The sequence below is a fragment of the Pelobates fuscus genome, chromosome 8, assembly GCF_036172605.1.
Source record: "Pelobates fuscus isolate aPelFus1 chromosome 8, aPelFus1.pri, whole genome shotgun sequence".
Classification (NCBI taxonomy): Eukaryota; Metazoa; Chordata; class Amphibia; order Anura; family Pelobatidae; genus Pelobates; species Pelobates fuscus.
Window position 1 is genome coordinate 68,293,052 of NC_086324.1, and position 22,150 is coordinate 68,315,201.

Below are 22,150 nucleotides of genomic sequence, written 5' to 3' on the forward strand. Positions count from 1 at the left end.
ATCGTCACAATTAGATCAATATAATATCAAATGACTAGATAAATATTTATTGAGCGTATATAAACTAAAGGTAAACAAAATAAAATCCGCTTTACCATAGATAATATGGATACAAAAGTATACAATATAAATAAATCTGTCACATCAACAGTAGCAATAATATCCAGAATAACGTCAAAGACCACAGTGGGGGGCATCCTACACTGATGGCAGTGTGTAACGTTTGGACTGAAGGTGTGCACACGTGAAAAAACAGAAAATATATCCAAAGGTCACATAAAATATGTAAAGGACCAGAATATGAAGGGTGTATCAGAGATGCCCAATACATCCACTTACCGGGGGGGGGGGAGCTCTTAAACCCGCCAAACAACCAGGTCTAAGCTAAGGTTGCTGCAGTGGAACATATCCCCAAGGGGGTAAGCCAGAGCAACTTACCCTGTTCGCTTGATCTTCATGTAAGGTAAGAGGAGCACACCAAACTACCCACCACGAGATAGGGTGTATGCCAGTCACAGCAGTTGCCGAGAATCACTCCCGGATCGTAAAGCAAGCCGAGCTGGAGATGCAGTAAAAACGGGGAGCAGTGTCTCTACGCGTTTCATCCCCTGTAGGGGACTTTTTCAAGACTGAAATCTGCTCACCTCTAAATTGGTATATATACCCTCACTGAAATAGATAATGGTAATGACATAATCAATTCAATAAAATTTCATATGGGGCATATAGCCTAACAAATGCATTGATAAAAAATAAAAAAATCAATAATAAAATAAAAACAGCCAAACATAACTAATGTATCATTGATTGTAAAAATTAAATGTGGCAAATAGCCTAACCCATACATATATACATATATATATATATACACATATTATATATATACACATATTATATATATATATACACATATTATATATATATATACACACATATATATATATATATATATATAGTGTGTTATGGGGTATATAACCTGATAGATGTATTTGGATATATATAGTGTAAATAAAACCCGACAACAAATCACACTCATAATCGTAAAGGACCACTATAGGCACCCAGACCACTTAGCTTAGTGAAGTGGTCTGGGTGCAAGGTCCATCTAGGATTAACCCTTTCTGTTGTAAACATAGCAGTTTCAGGGAAACTGCTAGGTTTACTTTAGGGTTAATCCAGCCACTAGTGGCTGTCTCATTGACACCTGCTAGAGGCGCTTCCGCGCTTCTCACTGTGATTTTCACAGTGAGAAGACGCCAGCGTCCATACGAAAGCATTGAAAATGCTTTCCTATGGACTGAATGCGCGCGCGGCTCTTGCCGGCGCATTCAACCGATGACGGGGAAAGGAGGAGGAGATTACCCAGCACCGGGCTCTCGAAAAAAGGTAAGGGATTAACCCCTTCCGCAACCTAGAGCCCGGCGGGAGGGGGGCCCTGAGAGTGACACAAGGACCCTATAGAGCCAGGAAAACAAGTGTTTTCCTGGCACTATAGCAGTCCTTTAACATGAGTCCTATACCCACAATTACGACATTTTAATAACTTTATAGATAGAAAGATTAGGTTATTCTTTATGCGGGGCATGTTGCTTATAGAGTGTGAATTTATTTTATATATATATATATATATATATATATATATATATATATATATATTTATTTTTTTTTTTTATTTTTTTTTTAATTCTTTATTTTTGAGTGCATATAGAAGGGTAACATTCACATGTACGTGTGCCATGCCCCAACAGCAGGCACCCGCTATATAACAGTAAACATCATTGCTGTGTGACATGCCATAGAAATACAATGCACATTTTTTGTTTTAAGCGACTCCTGAAAAATACAATGCACATTCAATAAAGATGTAGAACAAAGTCAAGTGCGAAAGGATATAAATCAGTAACTCGAGTTGCTATAGTTGCAAAGTTAATTCACCAGTAGTTATATAATATAGACAGCTTCCAAGATTTAAACGTTTAAAGCTTTAACATGACATTCATACTTATGGGTTTGGACTGTGCTTGAGACGCCTCGTGGAGCAGTGTACTGCGGTGCCCTCTCGTGTCGTGTTGCTAAATGGAGCGATCAGTCAGCCAAATCAGAGTAATTTCTTTTCACCGTAAATGCATGGCTCAAAGCCTTGTAACGGCCTAAATATTGCACTAGGGCAGGTGGGAGAGTCTATTATATAAAGAGTAATAAGCGTAATTAGATGCAGTTTTACGGAGGACAGGTAATGTGGGGCGGTTAATTGTAACTGTGGTATTCCTCCATCTTTTAACTATGCGCATTATATATATAAAATCTATTCACATAAATTATCTTGGATATTCTGTCGCTTCAGAACCACCGAGGCAACGGTGTGCTGGTCTGCACTAATTTTTACAATTTATTATATTTAAACAATAAAAATTATATAGAAATTAAGTAAAGAGATGCACCCAAAGATAAGATCACAGTCCTACCACCAATAAAATGATAGTCCTCCTTAAAATACAGAAGGAGAGGATATTAAAAACCGGATTAGTATTGCATCGGCATATTATTTTCTGTAGACATAAATATCCCTTGTCCTGCCAACATAACCAATTAATTTATGGTCGATCTCATGGGTCAAACATACATTATGTGTCTGGATGTCAAAGAGGATCTGGGAAAGATCATAGAGCAATCAAATACATTGGATCAAATATCTCAAATACGTCACACATCTCCCTACTACAAGAACTCTGACAAAACTGTCGGGAGCATTTGTATGAGAGGAGATCCCCTGGTAAGCACATACATCACACTCACCCATTCCCCACTTCAAAACTCAATCACATGGAGCCATCTGAAGCATCACCAGATATAGCCTAATGAATCGTATGTTAAAAATAGAGCAGTAAATTCTAAAATAAAAAGAAATCCCTATTACAAATCAAGAGGAGAGACTTTGTTTATAATCAAGGCAGACCAGACATGCAATTGTATAGAAAAATAGAAATGTAAACAATGTGCTCCAGTTCCTCATTTAACCCATAGGGGTTGAGTGTGTTAAGTTGGAAGATCCACCTGGTTTCCACTGTAACAGTTTTCTATTATTAATCTTCTCTGAAATATGTTCAATGCCCAAGACTGATATATGTGCAGGGTTGCTCTCATGAGTCATTTGGAAGTATCTGGCCACCGGATATTTCCTATCATGGTTCAAAATCGCCAATCTGTGCTCCCTAAATCTGGTTTTCAGTGATCTAGAGGTCTGACCTACATACAAAAGTCCACATGAACACATCAGCAAGTAGACCACATATGAGGTGTTACATGTGATCCTTGAGTGTACTCTATAGATATCATTATTGGAGGATGAGTTAAAGTCAGATTTCCCGTGACATATGAACTGACACGTTAGACATCGTGTTGAACCACATTTGAAGTTCCCAACTCCAAGGGACATCGAGGTATTGTGAGGTTCTATATTGGAGTGTGTTTAGAAGGAGCTACCAGATTCTTCAGGTTTTTCTTTTTAATAACAGTCACTCTAGGTGTTCTAGGGATACTAAACTTCAGCCAAGAGTCCAATAATAGGATCGGCCAGTGTTTTTGAAGAATAGAAAGGATCTGATCAAATGCCTTATTGAATATAGTAGTAAATATGGGACCTTTGTTTAGGGTGACATCCTTGGTACTAATACTGAGACTCCTTCATTCTTCTCGGGATTTGATTTTCCAGTAAGTATACAATCTCCCTATATTTAACCGATGTAGAAGATGGTATAATCAGACTGTCCTCAGTGAGGGAATCAATGAGTGAGCTCCTATTGAGGTTTATTGCTTTGTGTTAAGCCTCTCTGACAAATGCTCCCGACAGTTTTGTCAGAGTTCTTGTAGAAGGGAGATGTGTGAAGTATTTGAGATATTTGATCCAATGTATTTATTATTGCTCTATGATCTTTCCCAGATCCTCTCTTTGATTGACATCCAGACACAAAGAATTGATGTTTGGCCAATGAGATCCACCATAAATTCATTATGTTGGCAGGACAAGGGATATTTATGTCTACAGAAAATAATATGCCAATACAATACTAATCCGTTTTTTAAATATCCTCTCCGTATGGAGGACTATTGTTTTATTGGTGGAAGGACTGGTCTTATCTTTGGGTGCATCTCTTTTCTTAATTTCTATATAATTTTTATTGTTTAAATATAAATACACACTCTATAGGCAACCTGCCCCGCAAAAAGAATAACCTAATCTTTCTATCTATAAAGTTATTATTAAAATGTTGTTATTGTGGGTATATATGACTCATGTTAACCCCTTAAGACCGCAGCCAAATGTACAAGTTGTGAACGAAACAAAATGTAAACAAAACCTGGCATTTGCGCTATATGTCTGTCCAACCGTAATTCACCTCTTTCATATTAAATGCACCCCCCCCTTATTATATATCATTTTATTCAGGGGAAACAGGACTTTCATTTAATATCAAATATTTAGCTATGAAACCTAATTTAATATGAAAAAAATGGGAGAAAATAAGATTTTTTTTTAATTCTACATGACATTTTAACGGTCAATATCATAATACTGTTTGCTTTTACTGCAATAAAATACACATTTGTATTCAGCAAAGTCTCCCGTGTAAAACAGTATCCCCTATGTACAGGTTTTATGGTGTTTTGGGAAGTTACAGGGTCAAATATAGCGTGTTACATTTTAAATTGAAATTCGTCAGATTGGTTACGTTGCCTTTGAGACTGTATAGTAGCCCAGGAATAAAATTTACACCCATAATGGCATACCATTTGCAATAGTAGACAACCCAAGGTATTGTAAATGGGGTATGTCCAGTCTTTTTTAGTAACCATTTGGTCACAAACAAAATTTTGGCCAGTGTTTGTGACTGAGTGGCTACTAAAAAAGACTGGACATACCCCATTTGCAATACCTTGGGTTGTCTACTATTGCAAATGGTATGCCATCATAGGGGTAATTTTCATTCTTGGGCTACCATTGGGTCACAAAGGCAACGTATGCAATCTGGCGAATTTTAATGTGAAAAAAATGAAACACAAGCCTTATATTTGACGCTGTAACTTTTGAAAACACCATAAAACCTGTACATGAGGGGTACTGTTGTACTCGGGAGACTTCGCCGAACACAAATATTTGTGTTTTAAAACAGTAAAAAGTATTGCAGCAATAATATCGTCCGTGAAAGTGCTGTTTGTGCGTGAAAAATGCGAAAAATGTCACTTTTACTGGCGATATCATCGTTGTAATACATTTTACTGTTTTGAAACACTAATATTTGTGTTCAGCAAAGTCTCCCGAGTAAAACAGGGCTTAAGAGGGCAGACGTGCCGCGGGGGGCTCCCTGGGAGTCCCCCCAACCGCGATCGCCGGCGACCGGCTAAGTGAAAAAAAAACGGAGGGCGTACTATTACGCCCTGCGGCGTTTAGAGCCGCTTTAAAAAGGACGTAATAGTACGCCCTCCAGTCTTAAGGGGTTAAGATTATGAGTGTGATTTGTTGTCGGGTTTTATTTACACTATATATATCCAAATACATCTATCAGGTTATGTACCCCATAACACACTCTGATTGAGGAGGTCATCATCATCCAGTTGATCGCTGGTGTTTACACATATACATATATACACATACATACATACATACATATATACATGTATGGGTTAGGCTATTTGCCACATTGAATTTTTACATTCAATGATACATTAGTTATGTTTGGCTGTTTTTATTTTATTATTGATTTTTTTATTTTTTATCAATGCATTTGTTAGGCTATATGCCCCATATGAAATTTTATTGAATTGATTATGTCATTATCATTATCTATTTCAGTGAGGGTATATATATACCAATTTAGAGGTGAGCAGATTTCAGTCTTGAAAAAGTCCCCTACAGGGGACGAAACGCGTAGAGACACTGCTCCCCATTTTTACTGCATCTCCAGCTCGGCTAGCTTTACGATCCGGGAGTGATTCTCGGCAACTGCTGTGACTGGCATACACCCTATCTCGTGGTGGGTAGTTTGGTGTGCTCCTCTTACCTTACACGAAGATCAAGCGAACAGGGCACCCTTAGCTTAGACCTGGTTGTTTGGCGGGTTTAAGAGCTCCCTCCCCCTGGGTAAGTGGATGTATTTGGGCATCTTTGATACACCCTTCATATTCTGGTCCTTTACATATTTTATGTGACCTTTGGATATATTTTCTGTTTTTTCACGTGTGCACACCTTCAGTCCAATCGTTACACACTGAAGGTGGTCTTTGACGTTATTTTGGACATTGTTACTGTTGATGTGACACATTTATTTATATTGTATATTTTTGTATCCATTGGGTCCGTTTATGTCCTATTATCTATGCTAAAGCGGATTTTATTTTGTTTACCTTCAGTTTGATATAAGCTCAGTAAATATTTATCTGGTCATTTGATATTATATTGATCTAATTGTGACGATATACCCCTTCAAACGATCTTGGAGGAATCAGTTCTGATTGAATCAGTCATCATTGACACGTTTATACATGTGATTATTCACATAGTATCATCTATTGTTATTGGCAGTTGCTGTTCTCTGGAGTGCAGCTCTAATTTGGTAATGATTTATTATTTGGAGTGTTTACATACTCACGTTCGTTTATGGTTTTAGCCTATGCTATTTCTAATGAAAGACTAAATATGTGATATCAGTATTTGGGGAAAACCACAGAGGTGCATTGAAGTATATTTGGTTCCACGAGCGTAAAGTAGTTTTAGTGGAGCTACTCTGCAGGACAATATCAAACAAAAAATTTAACTGTCTTTTCCCCCTCCCCTTAGGGCACACTGCAGCTGTAAAGGGCTTGGGTTTATTGCTATGACTGTTCCATGAAATTTCAAGTGATAATTCAAGTGGTTTGAATTGTGGGTCTATGAATAAGTTTTGCTTCCATCTGAATGCCTGACAGAGAGCAAGTGTTAACATTAACCTTTTCAATATCAAGCACTAAACAAAACAGATTAAACAATCACAGAAACATTGAAAGGCTAAAAATCATTTATTTTAAATTCTTTATTTTTTTGTGCATAGAGAATACGTTCCATATTAGCTTGCAATGACACAACAGCTGTTGCCAGCGTTTCATCAGACTTATGAAGACAATTGTTTGGAGCCAACAAGGTTAGGCTTAGCAACTGACTATTCTTATAGGATTATATAACGATCAGTTGATGTTTTGTTGAGAGTAAATAAGTGGATATCCCTGAGTAAACAAATGCACATTACCTCAACAACCCAACCCACTTTCTCACCATGGTGTGCCTCCTGTAAGTCTTGCTTTTCTCAGCCTATATCCTCCTCAGAGTGTCTACTGGCCTTATCGTTGATTGTATAGTCAGAGCAAGGAGATTGCATATATGTGTGTAGGTGGCATCCACTAATGGGGAGGTCGTGTGTTGAGGGGTCTGCAGTGAGCTGTATTGCTTGCACTGTGTTATCTCCAGTCAAAAAGGTCATGAAGTGTGCAGAAAAGAGAAACTAAAGAGTTAAAGTAATGACAGGATAATAGAACCAATTGATCAGGGAGTTTGGCGGTAAGCTTCAGTATCATGGAAGATCCCTCTAGCTGAAAAGGTTGGTGGTATTCTCACTGTGCTGGTCATAAAGCGTTCACCTTATTAACCTGATTTACCCTGAGGCGTGGAGGGAGGTTATGTGGATAACAGTCTGGTATTGTCATGGTATATCATGTCACTATATTGAGAATTTGAATAGAGGTAACCTAAAGTAAATTACAGAAAGTCATGCGCTATGCAACATTCAACCAAGCCCAACAGAGTCAAGTCATGGCTATGGCAGAAGAGTTCAAAGTGGTTGGTCTAGGCACGAATTTGTGGGTGGCCGCAGGGTCCTAGCCATGAAGGTTCAAGTGTCTTGCAGTCTGTATGGATGGGCCAAGTGAATCAGGAGGAAGACCCAGAGCCTGTAACTTCTTTGCGACTTCCTGCAAGTCATGAATGGTGATGATAGTGTCTCCCAGTGAGACTAGCAGAGTGCGGGCTTGGCTCCAGCGATAGCCAATGTTCTTTGCACGTAGGGGGGGGGCAAGTAAATGCTCGGGGAGAACGCCACCAGGCCAGAGTTCCACTGGAGAGATCTGCGTACAATGCCAATCACATTTATTTGAAGCTGTAAGACGACTGCCGCTTTATCTTTGTGGCTCTGAAATTGTATCACCAGGTCTCCTGATGCCAAATGCAGTGCTTTGCCAGGTTTTGGGATTTAGAATATTCCCTCAAATATCAACGCCTTGGCCTGTTTCGGAGTTAGCACGGATGAAGTGTGGCAGTATACATGGAGGTACATTCTAGGAGACCCCATTGATTTTATATTTTTCAGCCTTCTCGTATCCTCCTGGGATGTTCAAGGGTTAGGTTCTGCTACTGCAGCTCTGACAGCCTGTTGCAGCGGTTATGTGCTGTGTATTTTTTTTCAAATTACTTTCTACTACACCAAGGCGGCCAGTCAGGCACCGCGAGTCCTTGCGTATCGTGGCCACACCTGCTGAGATTTTCTTACGGAAGTCTGACAGGAGCTCATTGATAGCTGCCAGTGGCACTGGTGCGGAGTCTGCTGTCTGCAGTACGGGTGTCGCACAGGCCGCAGTTCGCAACACCAGTGCTGGAGTAGGTCTCCTTCTGCTTCATCCGATGCCCCATGGGAGAAGTCTGAGCAGCCACCGTGGAAGGACACCATCTTGGGCTTCCAGGCCCATGGGCCTGCCGCCATTAATCGTCAATACCCATCCCATGCCGGTCAGGTTTTTGATTTTTTGTCTTGCAGCTCATGTGGTAGGTGTTAGGATCACCCTGGGCTTTTTCTCAGCGTAGGGTGTCTGCTTTGTAAGGTTTCTGTCCTCTGGTGTTCCAGAGCTCAGAGGCCATGCAACCGTCTCCTTCAGTAGTTAGGCTGCGCCCCCACAATAATTCTGGATTGTTTCCGAATTATAACAATTCTTAAAATATAGTTTTCTCCTTATAGTAAATATAGCTCTCTCATTTAAGATACTTTATAGTCCAAAGGGTATTAAGCATAACATAGAGATTAGTTATGTGGCAATGTTTTTTGGATACTAAATTGTAAAATGTTGTAATTGTGATATTATTGAATAACAGTTAAGAAAGTTAAACCTTTTAATAACAGCAAAGGTGATGTGGACATCAGATTGTTTGTATATTGCAAGTAACCACATATGCAATACCTTGTATGTTGAAATTATGGCTTGAGAAAGACACATTGACTTTACCATTTTTGCTAGCACAATAAACCCCATGAGACAATACTGGTGAGGATTATTTTGATTGATGGTTAACAAATCGAACTGGAGACAGTTCACCTTGCAATAATTTGCGTACTATCTAGGTCTTTCTAATGATACATAACAAAGTCAGTTTCGATAGAACTTAAATTAATTAGAAAAAAATATTATAAATATGAAATCTTCATCTGAGTGCAAATATTAAAGATTATGACAAATGAGCAATAACGAGTCTTTACATTTAAAAAAATCGTGATTTAAATCGAGTCTTACTGGCTAGTAACTTGAATTTTAAAACAATTGCAAGAATTAGGTCTATAAATGATTCTATACCAGAACTATAAGAACAAACAACTAAGTAGACAGAGTAACCATATTCATCTTTCATTCATTCCTAGTGTGTGAATAGAGACCTCTCCAGTGAACTGCATTATACTATGAATGGAGAGCATGCAAGCCCTAGTAGAGGGAAATGTCACAGTATGGCCTCACTATGCTCAGACAGACACAAACCAAAGAGGACAAAGATGGTTGCAGTATGTTTGGGATTACAAGCTCGGCTTCAATTTTTTTCATACTGTATATGTATTTATGTTAAGAGTTTATCTGATGTGGGGGCGCTGGTTATTATTATTTGGAGTGGTATGGACTTTGGGGATTGTTTGTGCAGCTCCTCACACTATCCCTCCTCTTTCTGGTACCCCATTACCCAGTTTCTTCTTGTGCCTATGCTCGCCACTCCACAGGCACTCTTCCGCCATCACACGTGCTCCTTAAGGGGGGGGAGTGTGGCGTTGAGACTTCCCGTCTATCAGGCTTTTGCGTTTGCACGCATTCGTGCACTCGCGGTCGCCTATTCTCTTGTTTTCAATCTACCAAACGCGTATATCTATGTGCGTTCGGCGGTTTGTAATTTCGGTCAGGCATTCACGGTTTGCACGAGATCTTGCGTTCGCAAAATGTCTGTTTTCCACCCTCAAATTACCGAACGCGTATTCAAAACCAATAGGTGTTTGGTGGTTTGTATTCCTTCCTGGTACGACCTTTGGGTCGTTCTACTCCTGAACACACATCCTTCCGCATACTGTAATTTCCCTTTGGGTTGTTGGTTTCGTGAACATACTTGTTCGCAAGTTTTTCTGTGTTTGTTTTTTCCCTACATTACTATTCTGTCCGCTTTATTTCAAGTGACCGTTTGACAGATTTGCTGCAAACACATTTCGCAGGTTTTTTCACGGCCATCTTTGATCTACATTTTAAACCTTGTTGGTTGTTAGGAGTTAATCAGGATAGTCTTTTTTTCTGTGCTCTGAATTCAAGTGTGGAATCTGTGCAGAAATTGGTTTCTGTTCATCTTGCCTGCAACAGGGACCTGTTGCAGGTTAATACTAACCTAGGGGGTGGTTTAGGTTCCTACCTATTAACCCGGCTTGGGATGAGCCCCCATATACTGCGCTGTCGAGTGGAGATGTACTTGCAGCCTCTATTAACGTGGGTGAGCCCCAGTGTTACCACTACATATATTACTGTGGGTCGCATGCTCAACCACCATACCCCCCTTGAATTCCCTGCTACCAATTCTTCCAAATCTTTTTTGGGTGAGCCCCAAGTATACGGAGTGTTAATGATGGAAGACTCACAGATGCTCTCAGACCTCCAGGCATTACTTAACGTGGCAGTAGCCCCATCTGTGGAGAAGGCCCTAGCCAAGGCGTTGCCAAACACTCAAGACGCAACCAAAGTGCACATTAAACGCACCCAACAGAGATGTCCGCAGAGTCCGACTCCTCTTCCAAGGAGCAGGGCCGCCCTGCTAAGTGCCATTGGAAAGACGAAGGGTCAAAGTCAAAACCTGCTATGGGTAAAGAAAGGAAAACGCACATTGCCGATAAACCCTCTGACTTATGACACTTCCTCGGACGAGGATGTCCCACCATCACTATCTATTCTCGATGATTGGAAAGCAGAAGATTCCTATTCTGATTATGGGACTCGAAGTCCCAACTCCTTTATTAAGGCGACCTTTCTGGGTGAGCCCCAGCATGTGGGAAACCTGGATGAAGAGCCGCTTTCTTAGTAGCCGGAAGGCGAGCTCTTTTTGACACCACGGGCCAATGCATGTTTGACCCGAAAAACAGTATACGCCCACGCTCGGGAGATTGGACACCACCGCCTCATCTCCTTAAAAATTATGCATTTCTGGAAATATAAAAACACTGGACAAAGTGGTCCGCAAGCGGCTGAGATCAGAGTGCCCCAGACCTTCACTCCCAGATAGGTTTGCATATATCCCAGAATTTGATCAGATGATGCTGGCCTTCATGGAACAAGAGGGAAGAGACCCAAGGAAAGGGGTCTAGAAAGGGTTTAAGGGAGCCCAGGATAAGCTCCTCTATGCAATCGGGCAGCTTGTCCGCGTTAAGACTCTAGCAGATGAGGCACACACTAAGGCTTTACAGCAGCCAATGAGTGCGAATGGGTTTCCGATATTCGTGAGTGGGTCCAGAGATGTTTTTGCTTTCTAGCAAACACAAATGTTGCCCTCTCTTCTGAGAGACGCCGGTAATACTTATTCCGAACTGATGGAAAATTGGTGGACCTCGGGGCCAAAGAATTGGGCCCACAGGCATGAGGAAAATTATTCGGTAAACCGTTCATGAAGTAATTTAACAAACACGTCACGGAACACAAACAAACGTGTTCACATCCCTTAATAAAAGCCCAAAGCTCAATGCGCAGGGTATCCGTGGCAATACCCCACAAGGGTTTTTGGGGGGCTGGTCGGCAGGGGGGCAGTGCCACCAGTTGTTTCTGGCCTTCAGGCTCCAGATGCACACACCCTCCACCACATTAAGGAACCGAAAAACCGCACAAACCAGAGACCACCCGGGAGCTTGTTAAGCCCAATTGACACCTTGTTACTGGTTACACCGCAGTGTTCTAATTGGTAGTCTGGGTGGCTGCATTTCAAATGAACGACCACAAGGTGGCGGCCCACTTGTTCCCGTGAACGCAGGCAGACGTGTTTGGGCATTGATATCCTGAAACTAAAATCTGACACGGAAGCTCCCGAACACCGCTGGACTTCCATCATCGCCTGCGTTTATTTGTATACGACTTAGAAGGGCACTGTTCGGTGGAAACGTTCCCACAAACAAGGTGAACAAGCTCCATAGTAGAACTATGGATTCCGTTTGGTGCTAGTTCGTTTTTAAAAACTACCGAACTTGACCGACCGTTAGCACCGATTTCATGGAACTGTTTTGGTCATAGGACCGTGTACACGGTTGGCGAAATTATGACTTCCATGAAAATCCTGAACCGATATGGATGATTTCTGGATATGTTGGTCACCCAAATCGGGGCTACCAGAGGTTGTGACTTGTGGGGTTTTCATCTAATTTAAAGGTACTTTTGGGGGTGTCTGTGAAATGTGTTTTTTTTTGTTCCTGGAGATAATTGAGTTTTGTACAGTTCCTGAATATCTCTCAGGAACAGGGGAGGAGTATGTTAGATGTTTGCTTGTAACTAGTCTCCTCTCAGGTCCAGAGGGAGGGGTTAAACTGTTTTGTGTCGGAGTGTTATGGGCTTGTTTGTTTCTTAACTGTATAAAAGCAGGCCATCTGGCGAGATTAAAACATTCCAGCTTGTACACCCAGAACTATGTGTTGTCTGGTCACATGGATGGGAGAGGGCTAATCACTGTTCCAGCGTGAAGGATTGTCGTCCAGTGCCTGGGAGTGGATAGAGCGTGCTCCCCCATTTGGCTCCAGGACAGAGTGGCTCCAGGACCCCAGTCAAGTCACGACGACTGGGGAAAGGAGTGCTGAAGTTTGTCCCCTGTCCCAGCTGAGAATCAGTCCTTGGCGGAGGTACCCAGCTGGGGTACAGGGAGCTCCGTTACATATATATTGACGTTGTGGCAGGCTAATGCAATATATGTTCATATAATGTAAGTAAACCAATTTTTTTTTGCCTAGGTGAAGTGTTTTAAAATAAAACTATTACAATCTCTAAGATTTGAAATAATTGTTTAGTGAATAAGCGTGTGCGCTGGATTGTGTTTTGTATATTTTGGCCCCAGCAGCAAACATTAATGTATGCATGTTCAGGTGAGTGCAGCCATCTTGGTTATACATAAACAAATATCTGCACACCAGTCAAGCCATAAGAGTTATGGAGAGCAAAAAACAGGTCGCAAGAGTATTTTGCTCTCTGTAATGGCACAAGATGAAAAACCAGCTTGAGAACTGAGCTAGTACCCACCGAAGGGCAGGCTATTCAGCTGCTGCCTGTTCTCAGTATTCTCTTTGCTCTCCACAAGTTTAAAGGGTAATCCAGACGTGGACCCCTTGCTCATGGTGCCTAGAGAGAGAGATCAGCTATGCCTCACTGATGATGCCCAACAAGGCTGAAACGATCGTCTGGGGTTGCTGTATCTCTCGTGCAGAGGGAACTTGCTGGCATTTTGGATCTGGACTGCCCGTATGGGTGGATGTTTCAGAGATGTTCTCTCGGTAATGGCACAAGATGAGCTTAAACCAGCTTGAGAACTGAGCGGGTACCCACCGAAGGGCAGGCTATTTCAGCTGCTGCCCATTCTCAGTATTCTCTTGCGCCCTGTTTTTTGCTCTCCACAAGCCTTGCTTTTCTCACAGAAATCACAAATTTGCAGTGATGTTACTACCGCAAAGGATTCCGGGTGCGCATATGCAAATTAGTTCAAGAAAGAATCACATCTGTGCCTCATTCCATTTTAAACATGGATTCCTTTGAGTTTGTGTTTGCAATATACAACAGCTTTGAAACACTACTTAGGAAAAGATGCAAAGCCATTGAACCACTCATGGACATCTGTTTCATTGTTAATGCAAATCATGAGCATGAGGTTGGTTACTGGCTTGCTGTTAAGGCTTGGCAGTACTTGACATATCAGGACTTTCCTCAGGATATTTATTTATTTTTTTGACTAGTATCTGCAAATCAAGCAGGTACATTCAGGTACACATATTTAAAACTTTTTTTTATATGCATGAAAAACAAACAATTAAAACAAAACGCACTTACCCTTTCGACTGATCTTTATAGCATTCTCTAGAATTTACAAATGCCTACGAAAGAAAAACAATGTATATATATTTACAGAAAATACACTGTTAGAATACAAGAAAATCACCCATCAACACCATTCTGTAAACCATATAGTCCCTTACATTACACCTGTAACATGACATAAAAGTAAAACTTCTAATCCCTCTCACCCCCCCCCCCCCCCCAAAAAAACCAAAACATTTACAGTTACATTTCATGAGTACCCATAACTTCTAGTAAACACATGCCCAAACCTGGAGATTTAGAACCAAACCAAGAAAGACTCCTATCTTCTTCTTGCTCCTCACACAGGAAATCCCCAGTTAAGTGGAGGAAACTAGCAGGAAATAGGTTTTTCTTCTACCTAGATTCCTTTGTACGTCTATCAGGCATTAGCAACCGGGGTAAGGGACCTCGTGGACCGTGACCGCGCAGATTAAAATTATTCTGAAGAATGTTAATGTAGTTATCATCCATGAGAATCCATTATATATGGGATGAGGTTTACCCAAGCAGCAAAGACACAAGTTACGTAAACATGTTGGGCACAAAAAAGGCAACTGCTTGCAGAACTTTCCTGACAAACTGAATAAGAAGTAATAAGGGAAAGCCCATGACATGCTTGACATCTTTTGCATTTTGATACTCTGTGGTGGACAAAATCGATTGTCTCGCAGAGCAGGGGACAACCTGAAAGCATGAATGATCGTCCAAAACTCTAGACCAGATAGAGGTAGACACCCAGATATTGCATGCCTTTAGAATGTCAAAGCATCGTAGAAGCTGCAGTTTTACAATATTTGGTGATCTACCTTTTAGGCAACCCTGCTCTAGACTAAGTGTGAAGTCTCAAGTCAATTAAATTCCTGTACCCTGAACAAATCATGGCATACAATTCAAATACCAAAAAAAAAAAAAAAACACAAACAAAAAAAAACACTACACCTAAAAAATTGCCACCTCTAGGGGGAATTGTGGTTTCAGTTAATTTTGCGTGTTGCTATAGTTAATGAGGTTATTTCTGTCATCACCATTAGGCCTTACTTGAAAGATTAATGTAGTTCTGGTGTCTATAGCCTGCCCCTGTAGCCTTTTCAATGTAAACGTAGCCTTTTCAGAGAAAAGGCAAAGTTTACATTGCTGTCTACTAAGACCTCTAGTGACCGTCACTAGAGTCCTGTGTCAGTGCTCTACATGGAGGCACTGAATGTTACCTATAGAGAACATGCGTAATTTCCTCCCAATGCCGTCCTGTGGAAAAGCATTGGCTTAGCCGAGGTGGGACAAGCAACGGAGAAACCAGCACGGCGTGGGAAAAAAGGGGAGTAAAAACACCATCATGCCACTTAGTCACAAACACTGGCCAAAGTTAGCGTTCATATTGGTTTGTTGGTGAAAAATGCAAAAACTAAATTGAATGCTATTTTTGGCCAGTGTTTGTGATTAAGTGGCTAATAAAAAAAGACTGAACGTACCCTATTTGCAATACCATGGGTTGTCTACTTTCAAATGGTATGCCATCATGGGGGTAATTCTTATTCTTGGGCTACCATACGGTCTCAAAGGCAACATAACCAGACAAATGTCAATGTGAAAAAAAGGAAATTCAAGCCTTTATATTTGACTCACCAGAAAACCTGTACATGGGGGGTACTGTTATACTCTAAAAAACTTTGCCGAACACAAATATTAGTGTTACAAAATAGTAAAACGTATCACAACAATTACATCGTCAGTGAGAGTACCGTTTGGGTGTATGTTCAGCAAAGTCTCCAGAGTAAAACAGTGCCCTCCATGTACAGGTTAATGGTGTCCTGGAACGTTATAAGGTTAAATATAGGGCTTGCGAGCCAAATTCTCTGGACTTTCTGCCTGGGTTGTCTGGCAGGTCAATCAGACTGTAATTAATAAAATAACTTGATTATGTAAAAATATTATACACACACACACAAAATGTTGTTTTATTAATTTTTACTTGTATATAGCTATATATCCACACATATAGATATATATATAAAATATATATGTATTTATAACATACATCATATATCCAAGTACTTTACTTTATTAAACTTTTTATTAACTTTATAAACTTTTTTGCAGGCATTAGGGGGACTGCCTGAGAGGCACTGCATAAGTCGGCTATTCCGGTCATGTGATTGCGAAGACCCCTCGATCACATGCAGACCCCAGTATCGTGACCATCGTCAGGGACCCGGTAAGTACAAAGGATGGCGGGGACGTTCTATGCCAGCCGGCATTTAGGACCGCCCCAAAAAGGACGGCATAGCACGCCCGCCATCCTTATGGGGTTAATGTAGCTGTTGCTGCTACATCGGAGAAGGTGCTCAGCAATGTCTTTCCATTCTACCCAATTAAACACTTAGAACGGCCGGCTCTGCCCCATGTCCACCCACAGGAAGTGGACGACTTGGAGGATTCTGACAGCTCTGATAAAGAAACTTAGAGACAAGTAAAAAGACACTGGAAGGGTGCATGGGGAGGGGGTGTTGCTTTATCTAATGTACTGGCAAAAGAGGTTCCATATAGCTCACATGTTCTTAACATATCCAGGATTTGTAGTTTAATTTGTTATAAATCAACAAAATGCTTTTTAAAACTGGATTTATTATTTTTTGTTTTCTTCTCTTTCAAGCAAACTAATTTTTACACATTTAGCATGTTATATTCCATATGTAACAAATTTAAAGTTTTATTACATTGGGAACATAAATTACAGAATGTACTCTGCATTTTAGGTTCTCAATGTAATGTTCCTACTCTGCAGTTTTTAAATTCTTCCAGAAATTTTCATTTTTCCTTGGGAAAAACAAAAAATAAATGGGGAGTCTAACTGGCAGGATAGAAGATCAATCAAGAGCTTGACTGCTAAATAAAATACAACTTGCATTACTCCATAATGTTCAGCCATCTCTGAAAGGGCCAGTACTCTAAGCTGGTATTTCAGTGTAAGGAGCAGGAAGAATGTGGTGGCTGTATGAATGATTCAATGGACACTATTGCAACCAGAACAACTACAGCTTTATGTAGTAGTTCTGGTGAGTATAATCATTGCCTTCAGTCATTTTAATGCAAACACTGCCTTTTCAGTGAAAAGGGCAGTGTGTATATTGCTCCCTAAGGACACCTCCAAGTGGCCACTCCACAGATGGTCACTGGAGGTGCTTCCTGGGGCAGTGCTGCACAGTAGACAGCACTACCGTTCAGCGTCTCCACGCTCTGCATACGGACGCTGAATTTTCATAAAATATCATTCATTATAATAAGTAACAGTGCACAAGATCCAGCACACTCACTCATCCACTAAACAGCGATGGGGTATATTGATAGTGTGGCAGGGAATACATACACTGTAAGTAAGCCCCCATTATGTCTGCCTAAATTAGGTGTTTTTAAATAAATCTATTATAATCTGTGAGCTTTGAAGTTGCTATTTAGTGGTAAGTTAGCAGGATATTGTGTACTGTTACTTAATATAATCAATTATATTTTACAAAACAAAAACTAAAGCTGATCTGTCTATACAGAATGAAAAATGTCTGTATAGGCAGTCCACATAATAGTGAAAACTTGCATCTATGAAACCACATCAAATTAGAAAGCAGAACGTTATGTAACTTTCAAAAGCTTCCTGAAAGCATGGTAAAGGGGCATTTACATTCCACATAGTCTTACCCGAGTATTGGAGAAAAGTTCAGAAATTGAAATATCTGCATTTGCAACTATATCTTGTGTGTCCAATCCATCGGTCTGACATCCTTTTTCATGTCTTATCAGACATGAGAGTTCTGTATTACAGGACACATCTCTTGTTTGTGCAGTTTTTAATTGCGGGAGACAAGGCTGGTCTACTGTGGGCATATCAGTATTGACTGCTTTTGAGATCGTATTTCTGATCACCTTTGAATAATTTGGAAAGTCTTCCTCTTCAAAGTAACTCAGTTCTAGGTCTGGCTGGCCATCAATGAAAATGGGTGAACTGGAATTACTGCGCAGACTGTAGTAGCTTCCACTCCTAATGGACAAAGAAGTATCATCATTTAGGTCACTAGAAGAACTGTCTAGAATAATGGGTTCTTCACTAGTGCAAGTAAGATATTCATTTGGTTCCTCAACTGCAGAACTTATTTTGTCATCCAAAAACAATTCACTGCTTGCAAACATCTGGTCTTCTGTAATTCCAGAGTCCTCAAAATGATCAAAACTGGGCACAAATTCTTGTACTGGTTTACCTTCTGTGTGCATCTCCTCTTTTTCTTTGATGTTCTGCATTAGCAATCCTGAAGACCCTTCCACAAACATGGAACTTCCGGTTGGATTTAACGGTAGTTTCTGACTTAAAGTCTCACAAATCACCTGATGGGTTTGGGAAGCTCCATCACAATTTTGTATATACTTATCCATATATGGTTTTCCTTCCAGAGACTCGAAAACTTTATCATTTCTAGGCGATACTATTTCTTGAGGACTAACTTTGGATACAAGTTTATTTATAGGCTGGAAATTTGAATAAAGTTCATCTCCTCTGCCAACAAGAAATGTATCTTCAGCTTTGCTTTTGGTTGGTTTCTCTTTATTTCTTGCATTGTTGTAATAGGAGTCACCTTCAGATAAAAAGGTTGTATCATAATTGCAGGACTCAAAATCTGTTTGGAAGAAATATTACAGATTGTTATGATCAACACATTTCAGCACACTATATCCCTATTTAAAGCAAAAATGCAAGAATAGACATAAAAGATGTCTAGAAGGCTAGATCTCAGCTTACGGGCAGGGTCCTCTCTACCTTTTGTATTTGTCCGTGTATATTGTACGTTGTCCCCCAATTGTACAGCGCTGCAGAATATGTTTGCGATTTATAAATACCAGTTATAAAATAAAAATCATTCTGCAATCAGAACATAAAAAAATAAAATCGACCAAAAGAAAAAAACAGGCCACCTAATCTAAATAAACATTACATTGCCATAAACACCACTATTCAATTTTTATAATAATTTCTATGAAGATTCTCAATTCCAGGCCCCAATGTGGGAAACAAGTCACAAACTACCACTGAAAGAGCCATAATAACCAAATTGTGTGCTACCATGATACACAACCACACTATACTTTTAATGTTATTTATGCTTTAAAATCTGCAACAGGTTTAATTAAATCTATTGTTAATCTGAGTATCCTGCCAAAATGTAAGTCCAGAAGTGTTAAAGTGTACCTGTTCTGACAGATACAGATTTGCAGTTTGTTAACCATCTGGCTTGACAGATTATACAATTAAGAGTTTCTTTCCTTGAAATTATTTTAAGGTCATATTCATTTCCATAACTCCTGTCTTCTGTTGAAAGCATCAGTTAGGTTTTCAGTTTGTGTTACACTTGCTTTAATGTTCCTCTGATACTGATACCGGAGAAACTGACGGAAGCCAAGCACAGAGAGATGGACACAGGTTTCTTCAGGAAGGAAGAGATTCTTTATTGGATCACCGATCGGGACTCAGAGGGACTAATGTCACCAAAATACAGCAAGTTCTGAGCCCCGGACAATAGTGCAGGCTCCTTATATAGGCACATAACTCCTCCCATATTAAGCTCCACCCGCACATTCTCTTGACCAATCAATACAAATAAGAATTAACTTCCTGCTTGACCGCATGGCTTGTCCAGCACAATGGAGGAGGGGAATACTACATCCTGTATTCTTGCACATGCTCCGTACACTACTGATCGTATCTTGCCTCGTGCAACCAACTGATCGATACGTCAGCATATGCACGTACACATGCCACGTGGTAATCTCAGCCTACTAAATTTATTTTTACTGAGATTCCACCACAATACCCCCTGTTTGGAAAGCACAGACTTGCTTCCCATAATAGGGTAAGAGTCCCCAATGATTTATGTTTTCCTTATGTAAATAAAATGCATATGTTCTCTCTACATTCTCAGCTTGCCTGTTCAAAGCGTTAAATCATTCTGGCTGTTTCTCTTCTCCTGCTATAGCTTTCACACAGAGCCTGCCCCTCCTCCCTACTTCCACTTGCCGGCATTGCTTTCACTAGGGCTGACTTCAAGCAGGAGAGACACCCAGGAGGGTCTCTTTGATAACAGGCATGCAGAACACAACCTTCTCATCTCTCTGAGATGAGAGGTGGGGGAAAGGGATGTATTTTAACCAATGATTTGAGAGATTTTTAGACATTTGCTAGGAATTCTTTGATCATTAAAAATTAAGTTGTATGTCATGTTTGTCATGACAGGTACTCTACAAATAAACCAAAATAAAAAGAAACAATGTTTAACAATATATAATTTTTTTCATCTGTTTGATCATGGACCACGATTGCCATAACAGGTTTGATATTGGATCCCCCAAATGGAGATGAATCCCAGAATTCCATGTGACAAATTAATCCTTCCTGATACACCCAATGGAAATCCTCAGTTAAAGGGACTCTCCAGTCAGAGTATTTTACTCACCTGGATCCAGCGCCGGGAGCCTTGTGAAGCCGCGCCCCCTATTTCGTCAAAATGACCAAATAGGCAGGCGCGAGCAGGGAGCAATCAGACGCTTCCATTCGAAAGAGTCATTGCTCCCTTGTGCGCATGCGCGGCTTCGCTGCACATGCGCACATACTTCATAGGGCGGCACTCATGCCGCCTTCTGAAATCCTGAGCGCACTACCGCGCATGCGCGGCCACGAGCTGAGCTGACTGACAGGTCAGCTCGCGGTCTTTTCCCGCCCCCTCTCCTCTGCTGACAGGCTGGAGAGAGAAGGCGAGCACACAGTGCCTTCTCTCTCCTGCACACGCCAGACGTATCTTAATACGTCTGACGTGTACAGGGCCTTTTTAGGGCCCTACATGATAGGAAGTCCCTCTGGTAGCCGTCTGAGTGACGGCCACTGGAGGTATTCCTATCAATGTAAACACTGTATTTTCTCTACAGTGTTTACATTAGATTGCCTGCAGGGAGCTATAGATCTCACCTGAACAAATACATTAAGCTGTAGTTGTTCAGGTGACTATAGTGTCCCTTTAACCTTCTAGACAAGCAGAGAAAAAGGAAAACAGATAGGAAATGAGCAGAATAGAAACAAGACAACCTGGGCAGGAGCAAAACTACTATGCAATAGCACAGGCAACCTTCGGTACTCCAGATGTTTTGGACTACACCCCCCATGATGCTTTGCCAACATTATGGGTGTAACAGCATTATGGGAGATGTAGTCCAAAACATGACGAAAGTTGCCAAGCCCTGCACTAGCACCTTAAAGAAAAATACAGGGAGAGGCCTTGTTTATTGTTGCCATGAAGAAGAAAATTGTCAGAAAGCATAGATTTAGTTTTTTATTGAAATGTGATCACAATACACGAGAGCCAAAATGTGGGATGGGCACGGATCATATGGTGCAGAAGAAAACCGTAACAAGTGCTTGTAGACCTTTTATGCCAAACAAAGTAACTGATGCAAACGCATTAACACAATAAAAAATGCCCAATAACTGATGCCTGGCACGGAGGAGAGATGCCATCATGTTTATTTTCTGGATTCTAGAGATGCAAACAACTCCAGATTGAGATCCCCTTTTCCTCCCGGGTGTAACATCTGATGGCTGAGAAAATGCAGCCTCTCGGTCATCCTTCCAAAGTAGAATTCCATTTACCTCAACCTAGGCCGCAGGACTCCTTTACCCCCTGAAAGTGTGAGTGTACAATGTTTAATTTCC

The 22,150-nt window shown here is 40.7% G+C and overlaps 2 protein-coding genes across 2 annotated transcripts in view; both read right to left on the bottom strand.

The window, feature by feature from the left end:
• RBM44 (RNA binding motif protein 44) overlaps positions 1-14,418 on the bottom strand; it is a 57,241-nt gene extending 42,823 nt beyond the window's left edge. Inside the window, exon 1 of the mRNA XM_063428730.1 lies at positions 14,380-14,418. The gene's annotated coding sequence lies outside the window, so the exon portion shown is untranslated. The remainder of the gene's footprint in view (positions 1-14,379) is intronic.
• Positions 14,419-18,078: 3,660 nt separating this feature from the next.
• The window catches only part of LOC134571250 (uncharacterized), a 63,327-nt gene continuing 59,255 nt past the window's right edge, over positions 18,079-22,150 (bottom strand). The window contains exon 7 of the mRNA XM_063429424.1: positions 18,079-19,070. Coding sequence (XP_063285494.1) covers positions 18,079-19,070 — 992 coding nt within the window. The remainder of the gene's footprint in view (positions 19,071-22,150) is intronic.